This window comes from Orbicella faveolata, unplaced genomic scaffold, assembly GCF_042242905.1.
Source record: "Orbicella faveolata isolate gen_17 unplaced genomic scaffold, um_ofav_v1 contig_15, whole genome shotgun sequence".
NCBI lineage: Eukaryota > Metazoa > Cnidaria > Anthozoa > Scleractinia > Merulinidae > Orbicella > Orbicella faveolata.
The window spans coordinates 2,571,492-2,589,475 of NW_028301542.1; the positions used below are offsets into that span (position 1 = coordinate 2,571,492).

General features: G+C 37.8%; 1 protein-coding gene across 2 annotated transcripts; it reads left to right on the forward strand.

The window, feature by feature from the left end:
- The first annotated feature begins 1,717 nt into the window (after positions 1-1,717).
- On the forward strand, positions 1,718-17,984 carry LOC110053806 (uncharacterized). 2 transcript variants are annotated; one of them, XM_020760093.2, is made up of 13 exons: positions 1,718-1,911; positions 2,080-2,113; positions 2,294-2,480; positions 5,812-5,918; positions 6,545-6,648; positions 8,241-8,368; positions 9,324-9,522; positions 9,841-9,881; positions 9,969-10,507; positions 10,791-10,839; positions 11,237-11,607; positions 15,502-15,626; positions 17,302-17,984. In XM_020760093.2, exons 1-13 carry the CDS (start codon positions 1,877-1,879, stop codon positions 17,375-17,377), a joined length of 1,995 nt encoding a protein of 664 aa, XP_020615752.1. In that variant the 5' UTR covers positions 1,718-1,876; the 3' UTR covers positions 17,378-17,984. The 2 variants fall into 2 exon arrangements, with proteins under 2 accessions (XP_020615752.1, XP_020615751.1); XM_020760092.2 differs by having other exon boundaries at positions 1,719-1,911; positions 11,234-11,607.

The following is a 17,984-nucleotide window of genomic DNA, read 5'->3' on the forward strand; positions in this document are numbered from 1 at the left end:
AATTATGTTTCTCTTCTTTCCTTCTCTCGTCTCTGAGCAAAAAACAATTTATTCCCTTTGTTTTAATTCATGAACAGGCATCTCCATGGAAGCTACTTGAGGCCTATAAAATGCCGAAAAATTTTTGGGCCCCCACCTTAAGGCCAGGAATAAAGAACCAAATTTCTTTGGGGGTTCCCCAGGAGAAGCAGATTTTCCTACCAAGTAACTTTTCATTTTCACTTGCCCAAAGGGAAAGGGCCCAGGGAAGTCCTCTGCCAACAAAATAAGAAAATAAGTAAACTAAGACTTCTCCACAGCAACCAAAATTTGGGAGAGTAAACTTAAATTCTAGTTTTTGTCAACTCCTGGGTATTCTTTACACTCATATGCATATGTAGCTTAACATGTATTTTATGTATATGATGTAAGCAAAAGTACTTCATTAACAAAGGAATTTTCTAAGAAGATGATTGCTACATTAATCAAAACTATGACAAAATTCTCGAATGTGATTGGCTATCAGGAGCCTGATTTGAGCATTAATTGGACAGTGTTCACGTCATACTTGCAATTGGATAGTACATTTTGCGCATGCTGTTGCGTTGCACTTTGTCGAGTAAACTGCTGTGTTTTTCGGCATTCATAATGACGTTTAATCATTCAGCACTCAATCGATGGTTTGTTCATTTCTCAAATATTGTCATAGTTTTGATTAATTGGTAACAGGGCTTCGCATCGTCCAATTCAGTCTGTAATCATACTCGTGATTAACCAATTGGACTCCCGCTTCGCGGTTGTCCGATTTTGTTAATCACTCATATGATTACAGACCAAATTGGACTCCACTCAGTCCTATTACCATTATTAATCAAAACTATAACAAAATTCTCGAACATGATTGGCTATGAGCAGCCTGATTTGAGCATTAATTGGACAGTGTACGCGTCATGCTTGTAATTGGACAGTATGCGTCATTTTGCGCGCGCTGTTGCGGTGCACTTTGTTGAGTAAACTGCTGTGTTTTTCAGCATTCATAACGACGTTTAATCGTTCAGCGATCAGTCGATGGTTTGTTTGTTTCTTGAATTTTGTCATAGTTTTGATTAACTGGTAACAGGACATCGTGTCATCCAATTCAGTGTGTAATCATATTCATGATTAACAAATCGGACTCCCGCTTCGCGGTCGTCCGATTTTGTTAATCACTCGTATGGTTACAGACCGAATTGGACTCCACTCAGTCCTATTACCTGATATATTTAGCTTACTAAATTTAAGGGCTCAGAAAAGTTGCCTTTACGATCTGTACACAAAGTTAAAAGCCTTTTGGCCCTAAATAAAGGTAAAACTAATTTATACATCTGGCAAACAGCTGACAGTAAACATCATGATGAAAACGATAACAAGCCAAATTAACATAAGCTAAAGCTGTTTACAGGCAATGTTGTGTTCAAATGAAACAACGTGCCATATTTATCATAACGTTACCAAAACAAAAGCATCTGCTCCTAGTGGCTAAGAATGGTATTCTGTCTATTCCAAGTTGCCACTCGTCCTTAAAAATAGACTTTCCGCTTTGAAAAGGAGGAAAATAAGTCAAGGAAGTGTTGGTTCGTCTGTGAATTTCAATGACAGCATGGTTCAATGAGCTTGGTAGCTTGGCCTTAAAATGCGCTGTCTGGTGGAAATGTGCGCTGTGATTGGCTAATCGCACAATAAACGTCGATCAGTGGTCACATGACCCCAGCAGGCTTGCGAGGCTCGGTAATGGCGACGTGAAACCAGTGTGGCGATATGATTAGTTTTCCTTTTGGCTTGTCGTCGCGATATTTTCCCCAAATTCTAACTTTTACAGGGAGCAAACCCTCCCACAGAAGCCACACTGGCAGTTTTGATGAGTAATAGGAAATATCCGAGGCTAGCGGACGGGTTAGTAGGGGTTAAACTGACAACTTCAGAGTCATGCGAGGCCGCCATGTTTTTTGTTAATAAACTAACTGATAGCCGCTATAAAGTTGATCGCAGGGCCCAGCGCTTTCAAGGATTTCGGTCGTTATTCGTTTCACAAGTTATAATAACTCTTTTTTTCTTTTCTAGGTATCATGACCGGAGTCAGTATCATCCATATCAGGTTTGTACGGGAGTTGAATCTTGGAGCATGTGAAAAGCAAACTCGACTTCATTCGTGAACTTTGAGATTTGCTTCACAATAAAAACATTTCTGTTACCATGTTAAAGCGTTTTAGAAGTAATCGGTTATCGGACATCATTTTAAAGACGTTCTTCTTTCGGTGATTTTATGTATTCTTAGGCAAGTTCCAAATTCTCGTCGAAAAGTCATTCCAACTGCAATTCGGAGAGTGGTCGAGAGAGGGAGAGATCACCGGTCGGTTCTTCAATTAGTCGAGGAAGTTCACCGTACTCCCGCCATTCCAACTTTTCACCCCGTTCCCACCGATCGAAGTCGTACAACCGATCCCGAGAGAGCAGCAAAAGAGGTTTGTATTACTTAAAAAGTTGTGATCGATTGACTTGTAAGTTAATGAACATATGGACTTCAAAAAACAGCAACTTAGGAATTGTTAGACAAGGATGCGAAAACATTTAATTTCATAGAATAGCAGGTTAACAGGAAAGGAAAGGCTTGTCTTCTTTGATTAAAGGAGAAAACAATGTCAACAAATGCAACTTCATATGTTTGACTCTGCCAAGTAAGTAGACAACAAAGTGAAAGACCCAGGTGTTGCAAGAACCTGCTAAGTCTAATTTCCTAGTCTTTTTACATTAATTCAGCTCTAGATTCAGCTTTTGTTTTGATACTAAATATGGCTTGTTATGCAGGATTAATGATGAATGCTACAAAGAGAGAAGACAATAGAGCCCGGTTTCTCTAATTACTTTATTGTATATCTACACTTAACCTCTCAAACAGCCTGGTCAGGTGGCCAAATAAATTAGATTTAAGTAGCATTTAAATATGTGTTGAAAGCAGTTAAAAACATTCATGAAAAGACGTGCCTGTCTGGTGAATACAGCAGTTTATTTGGATGAGGAAAATGACAAGTCAAAGGCTAAAAACAAGAACTGTGTCTGGAAAAATAAAACTTTTTCCTTGAGACATTGGCATAACACTAGACCTTGAATTCACAGAAAGCTGTCAAGCGGCTTGTGTCGGGCTTTCATTATGAAAAGAAAATTGAAATTGGAAAATAGAAATTAGCAAATGCCACTTTTCAGATCTGCAAAGTTGCTAATACATTTGGTTGAAAGTGGAAATTTATTTATGTACATGGTTGGGAAGCCCAATATTTTATCATACACTTTTGAATTCCTTTAACATTTAAGTAAAGCACGACCAAGAAAATTAAATTACCAAAGTAGACTGAATTGAATGCTAATGTGTTACAGATAAAAGTAATAAAAAAGGCCCTTTCAAGTCCTACTGTAGAATTTCAAATTGTGTGGGTAACACTTTTTTTGCTCCACACATAGTGGTAATGTTAAAAAAAACGAATTAAAACACCTGATTACTTCAATGAAAAGAAAGATTGCAGCTTGTTTGGTCCCTCGTCCACCATCTTGCATCATTCTATGCATTCATATGCTCGACTATATAGTACACAGGGTTGTAGCTAAGAAAATAGTCTCCCAGCTAGGATTTTCAATGAGCTAGTCACCATTTTTCGCGAGGACCTGGAACAAAATTTTTGTTCCCAATCTTTTGCAACACCTTGAAAGCAGGATTACCAAGCTTCGTGTTTACCAGATAGCGGCCGCAGTACTCAGAAAGACAGCACGCTAAACAAGTCAGTGCTCAAAACAAGTTTTTATTTCAACTGTCAGTCATTGTAGTGGCACTGATACTCTAGGTAGTCAGGAATTTATTCCAAACTTTTCATTTAGACGGGTTGATATGGTTCAGATATCAAATGATTGTACGTGTGTAACCTGAAATCCATTTGTTGTCCTTTGCTGAATGATTGCCCACCAAAATCCATCCAGCGGTCACCCCTTTCTCAGCCAGCAAATTTCTCCAGCAGCTGGCGCTTAGCGACAACCCTGCACACTCTGAGCTGTGCAATGTTCTTTGGGATGGACTCAAAATTGCAGAGTAGGATTAAAAAGAACATTTTGGTTTTGCATATAGTATTAGTTAACAGATTGCTAATTGTTCTAGTAGTTGAGAATCCAGTCAGAAAATCATTTCAAAGGAATTTTTATCAGAAAGGCTGGATATGTCAATAGGAAAAGATTTACAGTTTGGTTATTTCTTGAAGCTAGCAACAGCTTGGGACCAGAAAAGATTGTTCCCACAAAATCGTCCTGTTTTCTCTTTATATAAATTTTTACAGAATCCCTGTAGAATCTGAGATTTCTATATTCTAAGTTGTTCAATTACCCTTTGAAGGTGTCATTGTTATATTATTATTACTATATTCTGAACAAAAATTGTATAAACAAGTTGATTTAACAATTGTAACAACATCTCTTCCAGTTTTCGATATGTAGGACTGTAAACCTATTGATAATTTGCACCTTTCTTTGATAATATTATTGTACTTGTTGTACCATAATTCTACCTTTTTGATTAATTATGCACTTTTGAAAAGGTGAGTAAAATTTGCAAGGGCTAGTTTTTTGTGTGGTGTTAAAGAATGAGAAATCCATTGAATTTCAAAGTGAATATGAATGGTAGAAACAGTGAAACTAGATTGAAGGAAATACCTTGAAAGAAAGCAAGGAATGAAAAGGGATGCAACACCGTGATGCCCTTGAGTGAGGTGACAAAGGGATCACTGACCCAGAAAGCAGCATTCTTTGGAGAAGTACAACAGAGGCTACAATCACATCTTGCAACACTGCGTTTTCGTGAACCCTGATTAATTAGGCTACCATTATTACTGGCCATCTGTATGGCTGCATATTAGTTTTTTTAATTAAAGTAGGTCAAAATGTTCACTCCATCAAGAAGGATTTCCAGATGAATCCCTGCAGCACAGTTTTGAGTTTTTTACTTGACTCTGTTTGTTCCAATGTATCTTATGTGTATGCACCTTTTTAACTCCCTGCTGAAGGAACTCAAGAAATGCAAAGTGGAAAACATGGCCTTAGTTTCAATGTAAATTAGGCAATCTTTCAACTGGAAATGAACTTGACAGAATTGTTGTCAAGTACAGTTTTGCTCAACTTAAGTACCAGCTAACTTACCTCTGCACAGTACATGTGCAAAGAAATTCCTGGCCTATAGCCCAGGGCTAATGGATTTTCTAGTTGAGCTAGGTGATTCTGTCTATCACTTACTGGATGGACAAGGGAAGTTTCTTGAAACAATTTTTGAGTAACTGGAAGCTACAGACATACTGCAAGAGGTGAAATGTTTAGGGTTAGTGAGAATGACCTTTCAGGCCAGTAAATCATAGTTAAAGCTTGCTCAAAGAGCAAACCTAAGAATTAGTTTTTCTTTACACTCTGCTCAGCTGCTTGTTCTTTCAATCTGGGCCAGTTCATCACAACTGATTCTCATTAAGGTCATGTTTCTGGACCACGCGATGACACATTCTGCAATAGCGTGCTTTTCTTTTTGGTAATTAAAATGCCTTGATTAATTGGTGACTGTCCTAAAGGTTGTAGTTACCAAACAGTGACTAAAGAAGCTAACATGGATTCCTGTTAAGCACCAAGTTTCTCCCCAAACTGTCCCCTTTACCCAGTAGTTACTGATCATATGGTCTCCTGCTGTACCTATATCTGTACTGGTGTCGAGAAGTGTTGGTTATCAAGATGTTGACTTAAACACGTTTGTCATAACTGGGAATTCTTGTTATACAGGTTCTAGCAAGTCTCCAACTGATGCACACAGTCATCATACCCTTCCTAACAGTAACTCACATGGCAATGAGCGCCACAGCAAACCCAATCATGTTAACAGTGACGAGGTAAGATGGTTGGTGATGCTTTTTTTAAGAAGATGAAACCAACCTGTAATCAGAAGACAAGTGGTTAAAATAAAGTAATGTTGTACATGCACAAACTATTTTTAAGATGATTGGTGAAGCTACAATGTGAATGTGACTTCAGTGCCTCTTTGACAGTATTATAGTTTCATGTTGGCTTCATAGTGATATTTCAAGTATGTTAAACAGGGCTCTCAATAGGGGCCGTAACCCATTACACCTGCTGTGGCTGGGTATGTCTGTCTCACAAATCCCAAAGAGACTCGGATACATAAAAAAACACTGCCAAATATAGAAGTTTTTTCTGAAAGCCGTGGAGCCATATTAGAACATTGATATATTGAACGTGGCCTATTGAGTGTTGTAAAACCAAAACTGAACCAAATACTTCACAATTAGACTACTCAGCCAATCACAAACCATGGTAAAACCAAAACCAAAGTTTGCGTGACTACTCTTGACACTCATTTGAAAACTGCTCAAGTTTGCATTTGCAAAATACTACCAGTACAGATAATAGTGATGTAGCATTTTCATAATCTTTGACTAAGTACATGGTATATACTGTTCAATTTAAATGAAATGAAATTTTCACATCTGTGTTGTAGGCTTTTGTCTGGTCTCAGCATACCAGCTCTTCAGGAAAGATGTATTATTACAACTGTAAAACAGAGAAGTCACAGTGGGAGAAACCAAAGGAATGGATTGAACGGTAGTAGACTACATTATTTGAGGCAGTAGTTTATTAAGTAATTTGATCATGGCATTAATGTAACCAGTAAGAATAAATGCTTACATCAAAGTTGTGGTACAGCTACCCAGTAGGGTAGACAATTGAACCACTGAGTTTGCTTGATCGGTTGTAAACTGCCCAGTGTACAAGGCCTATTTTTATATATATTAAAATCAGGGTTCTTATGGGTCCTGGAAAACCTGGAAAGTCCTTTTTTTGTGTGGCATTTTCCAGGACTGGAAAGTCCTGGAAAAGGGCTACTGGTCCTGGAAAGTTCTGGAAATCTGTTAAACTCAAGTAAAAAATATGAAATGTATGGCAGACAGTAAGGAGAATTAACATTAAGATCTTGGGAGTGAAAGGGTTAATGTGAATTTTAGAGCCCTGGAAAAGTCCTGGAAATTTGTTTCTGAAAAAGGGTACAAACCCTGTAAAATTCTGACTTGGCTTACAAGGAAATAAAACAAACAAAATCACATCGAGAATGAGGGATGAATAATAAGTGTCTTTTGTTTTATTCCCTGAAGCATCAGAGCCAAGTTAAAATTTTAACTAGGATGTTGAAATTGGCCCATTAGACACCTTTATAGCAGCAACAATAGGGATTTTTCCCAAGGAGAGAAATTCCTTGTTCAGAAGTATATCAACATGACTGTCATAATGTCACTTGAAAGTATATTTATGGCAAGATTTCTTGGTTTTGTTTTTTGGTGTGGGGGGGAAGGGGTTGGGGGAGAGGAGTGGAGAACTTTCTTATGGATGTTGATAATTTGTCATTTGTTCTAGCTGTTTCTTTTTTATGGCACACTTTGGAATTCTGTAAAAGTTTCAATTCCAAACCCCAAAATGATAGTTCAATGTAAAGATGGTTTCAATTGTTCCCTTCAGCTGGTGATCTTAACATCTGTTTCTGAAATGTGAGCAACTTAAATTAACCCATTGACTCGTGTGGCTGTCTAATGCATGGAACCTACATTTTATTAGCTTAATTGGTTTAGCCCAAAAGAGAAACATTTAAGTATACTATTATAGGTGGTAAAAATGCCAAACATTCTGCCTTGCCAAAATAACTTGAATATCTTGTGCTCTAAGTTTGGATAGATATTCCAAAAAGGTAATATATTCACTTCAACTTTCAAAAACTGTGCATCGAAAGCATCAAGCTGTTAAAAAATAGATATATTATTATTATTATTATCGTTCAGAAAATACCCAATAAGAAAGAAAATTGAAGGCTGTTTCCATAGCTCTATAGAAACATAGAAATAGCACAAGCTCTTGACATTCTATGGGATATGGGAATTTACATTTTGTTAGTCACAGGGAGAAATTCTTCCTGCCTATGTTTCATCTTCCCACAGTATTTCTTAATCTCCCAGATGTCCTCATAAGGAAATTCTTAGATATAGTATCTACATTTAAAGCAGTGTCCAAAGATGTTTATTGAGCTTTTGTAGTGTTTGTAGATGCCTTTGCAGCAATTGTATTCCTTGAGCAAAAGGTGTAAGAACATCAATCAATGTATTGTCAAAATTAAATGGTCAATTCAATGTTTTGTTTTCCTCATATAGAGAGAGAAGAGAGAAGGAGAGAAAGGACAAGGAAAAAAGAGACTTTGTGGGAAGCAAAGATGGACGAGACATTCGCGGAGACTCCTCTCTTCACCGAGAACACCTGGCTTCCTCTAAACCGAGCAAATGTGAGTTCTCTGTTGTAAAAGAGCATTCATCATGTCAACGATGAGTTGACATCTTGTTCATTTTTTGAGCAGAGATTTCATCAAACTTATGTACTAGTGAACTCTCAAATGAAATGTTAAAGAAAATGTGTAGAGGATAAAGCAAAGGGATGACTATTATTCTTGAAGGTTATTCAAAGTGTTTTTATGTGACAAATGAGTTCACCATGAAAAGGCAAAATCTAATTGTCTCCCTGAGCTTTCCAGATTTTTCTTTGCAAAACCCTGCATTAACAAAAACAATTTGTAGTTAATTAGCTAACATGTGCTCAACTTTGGCATATGTGTTCACAGAGAATAGACGCTTTATAATAAGTGAATACTGTAGCTTTTTTGGTCTATACTGAGAAATGTTGGTCTATGGACTTCACCTTCAGCTTGTTCCATAAACATGCCAAGATAAGAACTCTGCAGATATTCCTCAATATGGCCGGATCTCACGCTAGTTCAGGAACTTCAATATCATACGTTATAAAATAACTAAGCTACTGCGTGTGCTCTCATTGGTCAAAAGGTGTGTTCAGATGAGAGTATGTAAACACAGTTGTGGCATTTTAGATTTGCATTTTTTGGGGGTTTTTTTGAGAATTATTTTATAAAGGCAAGAGAGCTCTTTTTCCATGTGTACATCGCCTTATCTAAACACTTAGAGGGCTGGGAGAATTCTTGAAAGTTATGCCAACCCTCAACTGCGTCTCATGTTTTCATAACTGTCTCGAATTCTCCCAACCCTACTCATGTTTAGATGAGGCCATGTAAACATGGATAAAGTGCTCTATTGCATAAATATTCTCAATAGCTTGTTGACAGTTTTCTTTTGGCTCTTGATAAGATGTGGCATAAAAGTTTCATTATAGTTCCCGACAATAGTTAGAATAATTTGAAATCTCTTAACAATTCTGCATAATAATTTCAGACATGTCCCCTTCAAAGAGTATTCACAGAGACTATCATAGCTCTGCTGATAAACGAGAAGGAAATCATGCAGACATCAGGAACTTCTCTGGAGAGCAGAAAAAAGATATGCAGAGACTTAGCGAATCTATGGACAGAGGACATCAGGTGGTCAAGACATGTTCAGTGCATACTGCAGCTCTTCCAACAGTTGTGTTTAGGTATGTGAAGGGTAAATTTTGCTCTTGGGCAAGGGGAAATGGTCTGTTGGGCAAGTGAAATTAGCCTCAGCAGTGTTGTGTGTCTGAGTAAAATTGTGAGCTTGACAAATGATACCCTGTGACAAATGATAATTTCCAGTCAAAAAACTGTTGTTTTCTTGTGAAATTTCTGCTGGTGCTAAGCTCTCTTTCAGTGACCAACTCTTATGAACCATCTTTGAAACCAGAAAGATAACAAAAAAAGGAAAAAGAAAAACTTTGTTCCTTACCAACAAATATGCCATGTTGATAATATATTTCTTGTGATGTTTACAACAGGCCTAATCCTGTGGTGGCAAATTTTGGAGGGGAGACTGCAGGTAAGTTTTCTCTCTTAACTTCATAAGTTATCTTTATTTCTCTGCTAGTTTATTTTCGTAAGTTCATTTATCTCTGTTCTATTTCAGTTTCACCAGCAGGAAGCTTGCAAGATGTGTCACCACCAACCACTCCATCATCACGTCCCAGCATCTACGACCAGTCTTCGCACACTCCATCACCAAATGTAATCACTTCAGTTTCACCGCAAGTTCCCCAGCACCATGGAGTTCCCTCTCCTCAGCTTCAGTTTCCTCAACAGTCACCACAGTTTCCCCCAAGACACGGATTGCCATTAGCTCAAAATGCATTTCCTCAGGTGCCAGTGAGTGGTGCTCCAAGAGCACCACAGCAGTACCAATTTGCACCACACCAGTATGTTGTACCACAGCAAACCATTCAACCAGTTCTGCCTCAAATGAATGATTATAGACAGTATGCTCTTGTAAATAGTACTGGCCCACCTCTGCCACAAGTATCACAGCAAGTCAGCACTGCACCTTTACCCCTTGCAGTCCAAGTTCAATCACCGCAGCCAGTTGTGTTTAACAAACAGGTCTCCCCTCAGCCTGTTCTTCACCCTCTTCAGCAAGCTACCCTTGTGCTGCAGCAACGAAAGATGTCAGAGGTTAGAAATTTGTCTTTGAAAAGCTTCTGATATGACAAAACATGGACTGTGTGATCAGTTACCTCGTAGAAAAGTAGCATTCTTCATTTATGCTGAGCCCTAATGCATATGTGTTGAATGAATATTTTCTGCTAATTTCTCAAAATTAGTAGCTGACTGGCATAGTTCAATCAATTTCAAAGAAAACTTGGGTATTGCGTACTGCAGTGATGTGATAAAGGCCCTAGCCTTCTTGTGCCATAATAACATTATTGAAGTCCTTACTTTTTCTCTTTTCTCTAAGGCACAAGCTGCAGCAGCTGCAGGCAACATTCAACAACCATATGCTATAGGTAAGTAGTAGTTGATTTGTAACACTATACTCGCTGTACCGTTTGTGGACCCTCCACAGTTTCCAGCGCTTTGTTAAGTTATGTTAACTAAAGGGGGATATATACCTAGTTTAACCTCTATTAGATCAAAGTCTTCCAATTAAAACAATTTAATTTTGTATTGAATGTGGACATCAATAGTATGTCAGATTATAGTACGGTTTCTTTAACTAGTTCTGTAGTAATTGGTGTCAGCTGTTACAGTATATTTACAAAATTTTGGACCTGCAATAGTGCTACCTGATTGGTGGATTTTAGTTACTAGCTCTTGAACTTCTTAGTTAACTTAATTTCAAACTTAGTCGCGTGGTGAACAAGTTTATCTCTGGTAATCTGTCCTGTTTTCTCTCAACAGCAGCGGCCACCAATGCACTACCACCAACTGCAGGTCTCCCTCAGCAGGCTGTGTCGCCAGTCACAGTTGGTTTACACCGCAAGGATGATAGGCCACACCATAGCTCGCCAGGTTCCCCAGTAGTATTTTCACAACAGCCATCGCTGAATGAGCACACCCCACACCACTCCTCTCAACAGGTTCCACCCTTATCAGCAGCATCCTCTAATCTAGTGTCATCTAGTCCTCTTTCTCACTCTTCTAATGCATCAAGTCCAGTTCCTGTTGCACAACCTTCAGTTCCCACAGTCAACTTACAAGCAATAGCAAAATATGTGGATAAAAATCTTACATCTCATTTGTCTTCCTGGCCAACAGAGACTGTAGATAGACAGGTAAGATCTGAAATTTGCCCCAGGCCCTGTCCACACTATGCCGAAGGAATTTTTAAATGGAAGTTTCACTCTGAAAATGCATCAGATGTTCTCTGTCCACACTACGCCAGAGGAATTTAAAATGCAACAATCACTGACCAGTCATTTTGGATATGTGTTTCAAGAAAACTTGGTCAGGGAAATCTGATTATCGCAATGCCTTCATTTTCAAAAAGCTCAGTTTTCAGTTTTTTCAGTTTTTTTTGTTTTTAATTCAGTTTTTTTTATTATTGCACACTATTTACAGAAAAAAAAACTTAACACAAGACAGTCTACAATGATATAGGAAAAATAAATACAGATAGAAATTAACTAGAAGAAACAATATTTAATTGTGTTCGGTGACCAACATAGCCAATGAGCTTTTGAGTTGGTCACTGTCATTCCGATAGAAGTTGGCGTTGGCAGCATGCTAAGTTAATTTAAATTAATATTTACATATTTACAGTTTTCAAAATGTTTTCCTTCCACATGAAAACAAAAAGCCAGCATTTCAAATTCGTCCGGTTTGGAGAGCGATTTTGCAAAGCTTTGTTTTCTTGACGGAATAATGTGGACAGAGTGCCTAACAGGAGAAGTAACACTCCCTTTTCAAATTCCTCCAGTGTAGTATGGATGGAGCCCCAGGTTGATTTTTCACTGTTTTCATCTGAAATTCAATTTGAAATATCCTCTCTTTGTCTTAAGAGGAAATTATTTTTATTTATTTATTTATTTATTTTTAGTGCAGAGTGCACTATTGGGATGGTTTAGGGGGCTGCTGTTTGCTGAGACACTAACTCACTAAGGCACTAAAGCAATAACGCATAAACGCCATAAGGTGTAAACTTTAATGTTTGTTTAATTAACCCATTGACGCCTGTGCCGCCCGTAACCGCCCATGCGAAAAACTCCTCCATTTCCCTGTGCCGCCCGTAACCGCCCGAAAAAAAGCACATGGGGACAATTGCCTTTCCTACCCTCCCTGAAGGTTCTTTGGTTCCCCTTTTGTTCTATTGTTCTTGAGGACAAATAAACCAATCAGAATGGACTTTCTGAGCATATTTTCCGAGGACTTTAGGGGTCCTAGAAAGACGGTTTTTCTTCTTAAAATCGCACGCTCGAAAAGTGCAGGTAACATGGCGCGTTGCGGTCCAAATCTAAAATACTTCCAAGGTCTTGTTTTCATTCCTAACACGGATAAATTACTGCTTTGGGCTTTAAAATAGAAAGGAAAAATACAAATCAATGTTCAGGTGGCCTCAGAATGGAGGATCAAGGAATACAGAGTCCTCAAAACTTTCTGGTGAAGAAGTTTTTCTTCCTACAACCGCCGAGAAAACATGAAGATCGGAGCGCTTTCAAGTAAGTTTCGACGACAGATCGCAGGTTTAAAGCGGCTTTTTGGATTTCAGAAACAAAAATGGTAATGTACATTATTACTTCGAAGTTGAATTCAACTTTTGGAACGATTGGTAAAGCCATGGGCGTTAAAATGACTGCAAAAGCGGTCGGTAAATACTCGAGCTTTCGCGGTAGCGTGAAGAATAATTTGAACATGCGGTCATGCAGCGAAGCACGTCTGCGAAATTTTGAACAATTTTTTGCTTTTAAATAGGTTTCTTCGTCTCAGCTTGAATGAAAATATATTGTTATTGAACTTCCTTTCGCATCTCTTTCATTTGGTTCCCTATATTTGGGAATTTTAGGTTTTAAAAGTGAACAGTAACTTGCACGCTGGATTTCTGCATATTTAATTTACGGCAACCTCAAGGCGCTTTGTTTATTTAGTTTATTCGCTTCGTTTAAATATTTTTTGGAGTCTTATTGAGCTACTACAGAACCGCTGAGGAAAGAACTAAATGGCCACTGATTTAACACAGTTGAAATACGACTGATCTCAAAATAATTCGCTTGTTTTTGTCGTCTTTTTGATTTACGACTTTCATCTTTCTTTCGCAGGGCCGTAATATTTTCGTCGCACGGCGAAGAAATTACTTGATTTCTTGTTTTCAGATTGATTTTTACATGAGTTCTTCACTTTTATTTTTCGTTGTTTTCTCAAATGTTAGCCGTTATAGTACAAGAAATTCAATTCTGTTGTATTTGGTTTCGTTTTTGTCCTCCAAAGTCAATAATTGACTCATTTTCGCAAAGTCAATTTTCTCAGCTTCTGTGGGACATTTTGTCGCGCGGTAAAGAAATAATATAATTTCTTGTTTTCTCATCAGTTTTACACATTAGGTTGAGTTCTGTTTGCTAATATTTTTTAATATTTTGACCCTTCATTTATTCAACTTTAAATGATGTCTTGAAACCTGATCCTGTGTCTGTGGTTACTGCGCATATGGTTTATTTTTGTGCTTTCGCTCGCTCAGAAATATTCCAAAAAACGCCAGGGAATTAGGGGTGGGTCGCGGGCAATTTCATTCAGGCGTCAATGGGTTAATTAATTTCAATTAATCAATTAGCCTTGCAGGAAGGGGGGCTGGGTGCAGTAGGTACCCGAGTGCACTACGTAAAACATGATAACATGGCAAAAATGTATATTTGGTTTTGCAAATCTCATGCTATCCTTGTGGTGCCATTCTCTCGAAAACAGAAGCAATTTGTTCCAAACGCATGCACAGATTAGTTAGCGTCAAAGTCAACTATATGTTAGGTGAAAGATACATTTCATAGCATATAAGACGCATGCATTCTAACATTGCTAGTGTGATAAACTTCGTTCTCGAGTTCAGATGCACGGTTTTTTTTAATTTTTTGTAATGAGTGATATCACACTCTCGTTTTGGCTGGGGATAGCAGTTATATTTCAGGTAACGTCAGTTCTCCTTTTTTAGTCCAAAGAACATTATTGTGACTGCGTATCTTCTGGAATCTTCCCTAGCTCTATTCAGGAAATGTCGTCTGCTGTTTAATAACTATTGTGTGTTTGCCAGGGTTGAAATAGAGAACCGGAACATATTGCTTCTCCTTAGCGGCTTGTTTATTTCCTCTTCTATGAAAGAGAACCCAAAGATCATATTCAGCCGAAACTTTCGCGCGTTAGTGATATGTAAAACTAGTAAATTTGTGACAAAAGAAACTTTGTAATTATTGCCGCAGACTCGGTGGCACTTACTGAAACCTCCAATTAATTTCATCAGTCGATGAGGTGACTCGCTCACCGATGTGGGATATAATTTCGGTCAAGTAAAGATCTCGACCTTCAATACTTCTCGTTGAAACTCTCCTCAGTTGTATTACTCAATGGCATTGTGTATTAGTTTGATGTGGTTTTATTGTTTACACCATCTCGGCTGGCAACAGAACTAGAACGCACTATTCCGTGACTCAATGTGACTATTTGATAATTAGATTAATTCTTGTTTATCGGTGAAATGAAAATTTACGTTTTGAATAAAACAAAATCGTTCCTCTTCGACTTTTCAGCAGATATTTAACTTTTATATTCCATTTATCTCCAGCAGTAAGTTAAAAACATACACATCTTTCTTATATTTTCATGGAAACAAAGGTATCTTGTTGCATACATTCGCGAGGAAAACAAAAGTATCAAATTACAAACCTTGGCGTGAAAAGTAATGCTACAAAATGAATGAAACTCAAGATAAAATACCACAATAAATTTAAAACCGTCTTGACAAACGGTAATTGTAAGTTATTTTTGGGCAAAATACAAACATGAAACATACACACAGCTAAGAGTATGTCTTATCAAGTTTTTGTCTGCTCATATTCTGCAAAGGGGAAAAGGTGACTACCAAGGGAGAGAACAGCAGGGGTGAGGATCTGTGTGACTACTGCATCAGAGATGTAAATTACACTCTGCACTATCTGAGATTTTCTCACTAGTTTGCTGTTGTGTTTCAGCTACAGAAACTTTGGGAAGAAAGTAGCTGCTATTCAAATGACAGTGATAAAGCTAAAATAGAGCAGATTCGACTGCAGTCAGAAGTAGGTTTTATGGAAATGAGACTAGAGACAGCAAGTAGAAGGTGAGAATCATATTTCCTAAAAGAGCCTTAACATTTTTAGCTGTTGTAAAACACTTTTATGGCATCCCCACAGAACTTGTAAAATTTTCTTGTCTTGGCTATTAGGATAGACTGCTTACACAATGGCAATATATATATTTTTTTTAATAGGCCACATTTGATATATCAATATTCTAACATGGCTCCAAGGCTTTCAGGACAAAATTCTATATTTGGTGTTGTTTTCTTCGTATTCAAGTCTCTTTTGGGACTTGAGAGACAAAAGAAACTTAAAAAATTTACAATTTTGACCCGAAAACCTCAGAGCCATGTTAAAATATTGATATATTGAACATGGCATATTGGCAATGTAAACATGTTCTAACTAGACAAATAAACTGGTGAACACACGCTGTTCACATATTGCTTAAATGATCATCACAAACACAAAATAAAATTTAGATATGTCGAAAATTGAAAGTTTTGACGACCGAAGTGATTCCAAGCCAAATGAAACAATGTGGTGTGTAAACGTGCAGAAGTGTTTCTAACACCCCAATCATTCAGGTAATGAAAGACCATTTCTTTCAGAAATAGCTCCTTGTTGGGAGTGGGGGTGTTATAGTTATTTTGTAATATGATGTGCTAAAGGAAATAATTGAAGGCTTTCATGCAAAGATACCGCTTGGAAAACTGAAGTTTTTTGCATACATTATTTCTCAAAAACTAATCACAAATCAACAAAAACAATTACACAACGATGTTTTTCACGTCAAAAAAAGTCACTCTGCCAAAAATTAGCTTGATCCTGCAAAAAATAAAAATCGGCCCAAAATGTTATATACGCCCTTTTTGAACGAAAGCCTTCAATTACTTTATTCTATCTGGAATATTCCAAAATAATATAAAAAAACATAACATTTATGCTTAAGTCAAGTTGTCACGTAAATGAAATTTTGTGGATGAAGTCGATGACACAAAATCAAACTATGTATAATTATGTAGTCATCGATCCGTTTGCATGTTTCTGAACACCTTGCTCTTTTTGTTGTGAAATGGATTTGACTGGAAAGGAAATTTAAATTAATATTTTGCACACACAAACACATGTCCAAACATACAGCTGGCAGCATGATTAAATCAAGAGATGGCTTCATGGCAGAATATCTTGTATCCTCGGAGACCCAGGGACAGTTAGATAGGGCAAGACAAAGAAGGGACGGGAAATGAAGGGACAAAAAGGCAGGGTTTTGATCTCCTCGATTTTTGCTGTGTTACTTTGTCCTGGTGTTCCGGGGGGTGGGAGTGGGGGGGGTACTTCCTGTACATGGCCTATACGGGAAGGCTCTTTCCAAAAGAGGTACCTTTCCTAGGTTTCAGGTATATATAGGGGTAGAGGCCTATTAAAATTTTGATGCACCTTGTGGCTTTATCTGGTGTTGCTTGGTGTTCTCCACTTCATTCCAGGTGTTCAGAAAAGTGATGCAGTGTTCTTAAGTAGGTTCATGGAAGGGGAACCTTTTTTTACTAAAAGATATACGAAATGGGTACCTTTTCCATCAAAATGGACCTTGGGGAGGAGCCTTCCTGTACACAACTTTGTAGAGTACCTCCCGAGTCTTTTATGTTGTTTTTTTTGTTTGTTTGTTTGTTTTTTGCGGGACTACAACTAAAATGTGGTGTTTCCTCCCTACAGAATTTCTTCCCTCAAAGGAATGACTAGGACTTTAGAAGCCCTCCTTGCTGAATCTGATGCAAAATTCTTGTCATAGTGGTGACTTGCGAGCAGTTGAATGAAATCAAACAGGAGACAAGCCACTCAGAGATAGGCAAACAGCAAAGAACTAGAAAGTCGTAAAGTGCTCCCAATCGGTGGGATATGCCCCGAAAGTGAACTCCCTAGGCACAGTGTACAGTTAGTTCAAATGCCGCTAGGCTGATGTCCTGGCATTACTGTTGATGAGTAACTTTTAAAGACTTGAACAATCACGCAAGCCGGTCATTCGAATGGTAATAAAAGTGGTAGTTTTGTATTTTAAGTTCTTGATCAAGACAGCTTTCTGTCTGGAAAACGTGATATTTCGAGGTAGATATGTACTTGGCAAAGCCAAGTTTATTTGTTGTGTTGAGGTTTCAAACACTTCCCACCCCTCCCCAAAACGTTTTCCTGTAATTCCCCCCCCCCTTCACTAGTAAAACCGTAAGCGACAATACCGTAATACTGTTAGAAAAGCCACGAGCCGTTGTAAAATAAAAATTAAAAAAAAACTTGACTGGTGACAAAGTAAAGAATTATTTACTTCTTATATGTCATTTTGAGTATTTGTACGAAATATGCCGTCAACTGACTTATAATAAAGTTTTTTTGTTGTGGTGTGA

Coding starts and splice junctions, on each gene's coding strand:
- LOC110053806 (XM_020760092.2), top strand. CDS start 1,877: ATGAGTAATAGGAAATATCCGAGGCTAGCGGACGG. Junction 1,912..2,079: donor TATCCGAGGCTAGCGGACGG/GTTAGTAGGGGT, acceptor TTTCTTTTCTAG/GTATCATGACCGGAGTCAGT. Junction 6,649..8,240: donor CCAAAGGAATGGATTGAACG/GTAGTAGACTAC, acceptor TTCCTCATATAG/AGAGAGAAGAGAGAAGGAGA.